At 33.6% G+C, this 4,161-nt stretch overlaps 1 protein-coding gene across 1 annotated transcript in view; it reads left to right on the top strand.

Moving 5' to 3' along the window:
* LOC107658150 (sodium/potassium/calcium exchanger 3-like) overlaps positions 1-4,161 on the top strand; it is a 16,482-nt gene that overhangs the window by 3,547 nt on the left and 8,774 nt on the right. The window contains exons 3-7 of the mRNA XM_016446614.1: positions 2,840-2,916; positions 3,633-3,707; positions 3,791-3,875; positions 3,954-4,057; positions 4,134-4,159. Of these exons, the coding sequence (XP_016302100.1) occupies positions 2,840-2,916; positions 3,633-3,707; positions 3,791-3,875; positions 3,954-4,057; positions 4,134-4,159 (367 nt within the window). The remainder of the gene's footprint in view (positions 1-2,839; positions 2,917-3,632; positions 3,708-3,790; positions 3,876-3,953; positions 4,058-4,133; positions 4,160-4,161) is intronic.

Below are 4,161 nucleotides of genomic sequence, written 5' to 3'. Positions count from 1 at the left end.
CATTACTTTCCATAAAAAGTAACTAAGTAACGTAATTAGTTACTTCTTTAGGGAGTAACGCAATATTGTAATGCATTACTTTTAAAAGTAACTTTCCCCAACACTGATTATAACCAGTAGACGACAGCAGAGGAGCACGTATTGGCTTATTAGTCATTCATTTATACTTTTTCCTCTATATTTTGAAATGATAAAATCACTATTATAAAATATCAAATCATCAAGAAATCAGATTTTGTCAGTTCTTTACACGTTTTTTGTGCATGAAGTAAGAAAAATCACAAAGTGCCTTGAAAAACGAACTTTTCTTCAATTTGCTACTAAATCACACATAATCACTGAAGTTGGTCAGTTCCATATACTAGAAGAATAATGGTACATTTAATAAGAGTGGAATATATACATTTTCTATATAAAAATTAGATTTTGCACTTGTTACTGTTGTTAATAAAAGTAAATTTTGAATGCATCTTAACTCAAGCTTAGTGCTTTACTGTCAAATCTGTATAAACAATAAACAAAAGAAAAATAAACAATAAATGGACATGTAATATTATTAGTAACTGCACTTATTAATGCAAAACAATAGTAATTTTATGATTAAATTATCTATATTTTAATACTCCTGCACACCACCCCCAGCGCTACCAAATCTGCTCCTGGTGCCACCATCTGTAGAACTTAGTGGCGCTGGTGCCACTGCACTCAAATGTTAGTCTAGAGCCCTGTGTCATTCAAATATTTCTTAAAGTATTAAAACATTGTCTCGTTCTATTGAACCAAGTATCTGCATTTTGTCTCATCTCGTGAACTAAGTTTATTGTCACACCCCTAGTGTCGATAAGCGGTGATATAGCTCATAATTTTCCATAACATAGCCTAGCTTTCATTCTTCAGGTCAATCATATACTCAGTCATAAATCAGTTTGAATAAGGAAAGCGATAACTTTGCCATAGTATCCTTTCAAATGTTAAAGTTGCCACAGTCATTGCATTCTTTGCATGTGCTGCACTTTATTTGTACCATTTGTTTTATTAGTTTATATATTAGAATTTGAAAGACAATAACAATATTTTTTGATAAGTGATCAAAATCTGATTCTAGTCCTTGAAAACCAAAAGAGTAGTGCTTGAAAAGTCCTTGAAAGTCCTGGAATTTCCTTTTGCAGTATCTGTACGAACCCTGTTTAAGTTACCAGTTCTTGGAGCATTTTATTTTGTTGTTGTTAATTAAACTGAACTGTAGTTTTCTGTAGTAAACTGTCTTTGTATATTTCCTATTTTATATTAAATTCCTAGTATTTAATTTACTATTATTTCTTTTGAGCAAAACATTTTCAGAAATTTCATGTTTTAAATTGTAGGTCATCTTGTACCCTGTCAAGGACAAATCTAACCAGCAAAACTTGATATCAAAAGCATCCTAAATGTTACATGTGTTTGCATTATAGTGAGTAAGTAACCTTTCCTGTTATTGCTGTTTCAAATAGCCCACCATAATCTGTAGTCTGAGCCTGTCAAGGGCTAATGGCAAGGGCAGATATGCTATTAGTTAGTTTCAAGGAAAATAATTTTCAAATGTCTTTTTTTTTTTTTTTTTGCCAAATAACCCTGTGTATTTGTCCACCCCCGCAACCCCCCAAACCCCGGAAAAAAGTTCAGGCTCAGGATTTTTTTTTTGCTTTAACCCCTGATGATAATATAGTCTGTGATGCTAATTAAATTGTACATTTTTACAATAACATTGTAAATTGTACATTGTGTAAATTTTTCAGACTGCATATGATTCACTTTAATAATGTAAAACACATTTAAGATAATTGTTTTTCATACTTTAATGCAGAGAAAAAATTGCAGATTGATTCTGGAGGACAAATGTAATAAAATGTTATGCTCTAAAAGCTCTTCAAATCATTACAAAGTAAATTTAATCATAAATGTAACTGAGCAGCTATTGATTCCAGCTATGCATCAAGATAACAGATTTAATAGTATTGCTAAGACAAATTTTCCATTGCATTTGACATTATCTAGTGAAGTAGCATTTAAATATAAGCAAATTATATGTAAATTCTATACGAGAGAAGTTTAAAAACAGAAAGGCTGTGATTGTTATTAATCTGTGCATTTAAAAGGGTGTCATTTCCTCCCTCTTCTCTTGATTTCATGGCTGTTTATTAGACAGCTGGCCTCTTTAAGGCAGTCAAAGCAAGAACTGTCTTTACGCTGATTGCATCTCAAGAAGCTGTGGGCTAAAGTATCACCAGTCCTCTGATTTAACTAGACCCACTCTTCCTGGCCTCTCTGCACTATTACAGATTAGCTAAAAGGCAATTCAATTGCCACTTAGTTACCATAAACAAAAGCTTCTTAACAACCTTAAGTTAAACGGAGCGCATTGCCTTGATAAGGACTACATCAGTGAAGTAAACAAGTACAACACTAGATAGATCAGTGTTCTCACAGATTAAATACAGTTTGCTTTGCCTTTTTTGTTTATTTGTTTGTATATTTGTTTTTTCCCCTCCCACAATATACATCTGAATATTTTACCATGTCAGTCACATTTTTAGGGCCATAAGAAATGCTTTGTAAAACAGAATGAGGTTTAATAGCAACTGTGCTGTCAGATGTGAAACCTTTATCTTATGTGACCTTTAATGTAAGCATTAATGTGCTAAATGTTATTATCACCAGAGCTGTCAAGTTTGTCTCTTAGTGTTTGAAGGGGAAAGTGTGCAAAGTGTTAGCCTTGCTTTATAGATTGCATAGTTTCTGTATTTCTGGTGGTCTTTTAACCCCTGCCTCTATTCACAAACATTTTCACTTTTCCACTCAGCTATCCATGAATTTCCAGAGGACATCTTCACTAAGGGACAGAGGAGGCATGGGGCAATTCTACTGCATGTGTTTTGTGTAAGTATACCACAGTACAGTGAGAAATATATAGAGAACTGTATGATGCAGGGACTAACTAAATAATGCAAAGTGCACTAACAATCAAAAGTTTAGGGTGAATAAGATTTTTTTTATTTTATTTGAAAGACATCAATATTTTTATTCAGCAAGAATACATTAAATTGGTCAGATGTGACTGTAAAGAAGATTTCTGTTTTAAATAAATACTGTACTTTGTATAGTATATGTACATACAGTATGTAATATGATTTGCACAAAAAATAAATAGATTAGCAGCTGTTTTCAACATTGATATTAATATGAAGTGTTTCGTGAGCACCAAACCAACTGTTTTTGATCAAATAAATCCAGCCTTGGTGACCATCATAGAGTTTTAAAAAAGTTTAAAAAATACTTAAAAAAAGACCCCAAACTTTTGAATGATAGTGTACATTTCCTTTTTTATTTGCATTTTTAAGGGTTTTAGAAGAAGTTTTTATTTTTACTTGATTTCTAGTTTCACTTAGAATTATTGTAATTTGATTAGATAAACATTTGTTTACTTGTAAGGATGCATAGCAAAATTCAAAATAATGATATAACTAAAAATGAAAGACTTCATTCAGTACAGTCTTTCGAAAGCACTGTTATTGTTATATTGTAAAGTTGGTGTTTGTAAAGGTTAAATAATGGATCTCTGCTGAACTGTATACTGTGCGCTCTTGTGACCACAGGCAGTTTACATGTTCTACGCCCTTGCTATTGTCTGCGATGTCTACTTTGTCCCCTCTCTGGAAAAAATCTGTGAGGTGAGTGTACTTTGTTCGTACTGGCAGGAATGTCTTACTGCGAAATATCAGAGCATATTCTGAGCTGGAGTTTGTAATTTCAGAATCTGCACCTCAGTGAGGATGTTGCAGGTGCCACTTTCATGGCAGCAGGCAGCTCCGCCCCCGAGCTTTTCACATCTTTGATTGGTCAGGCCTCTAGCAATGTTTTTCAGTAAGTTGTTGCTGTAAATAAGTCATCAATAAATAATTGTCTCTTCATATCAGGTGTGTTCATCACCAAGGGAGACCTGGGGGTGGGAACTATTGTGGGATCAGCTGTCTTCAACATCCTGGTCATCATCGGAGTTTGTGGAATATTTGCTGGACAGGTAGTATATGCATATGCAATACATTAAATATGAAACGTTACAGTTCTCGTGACTTTCCACCGTTCCTGCTTCACAGACCATCACTCTGACCTGGTGGCCGCTCT

The sequence above is a fragment of the Sinocyclocheilus anshuiensis genome, unplaced genomic scaffold (genome assembly GCF_001515605.1).
Source record: "Sinocyclocheilus anshuiensis isolate Anshui unplaced genomic scaffold, SAMN03320099.WGS_v1.1 scaffold227, whole genome shotgun sequence".
In the NCBI taxonomy this organism is placed as follows: domain Eukaryota; kingdom Metazoa; phylum Chordata; class Actinopteri; order Cypriniformes; family Cyprinidae; genus Sinocyclocheilus; species Sinocyclocheilus anshuiensis.
Note: the sequence above shows the minus strand (reverse complement) of the source record. Positions and strands in the feature narration are given on the sequence as shown.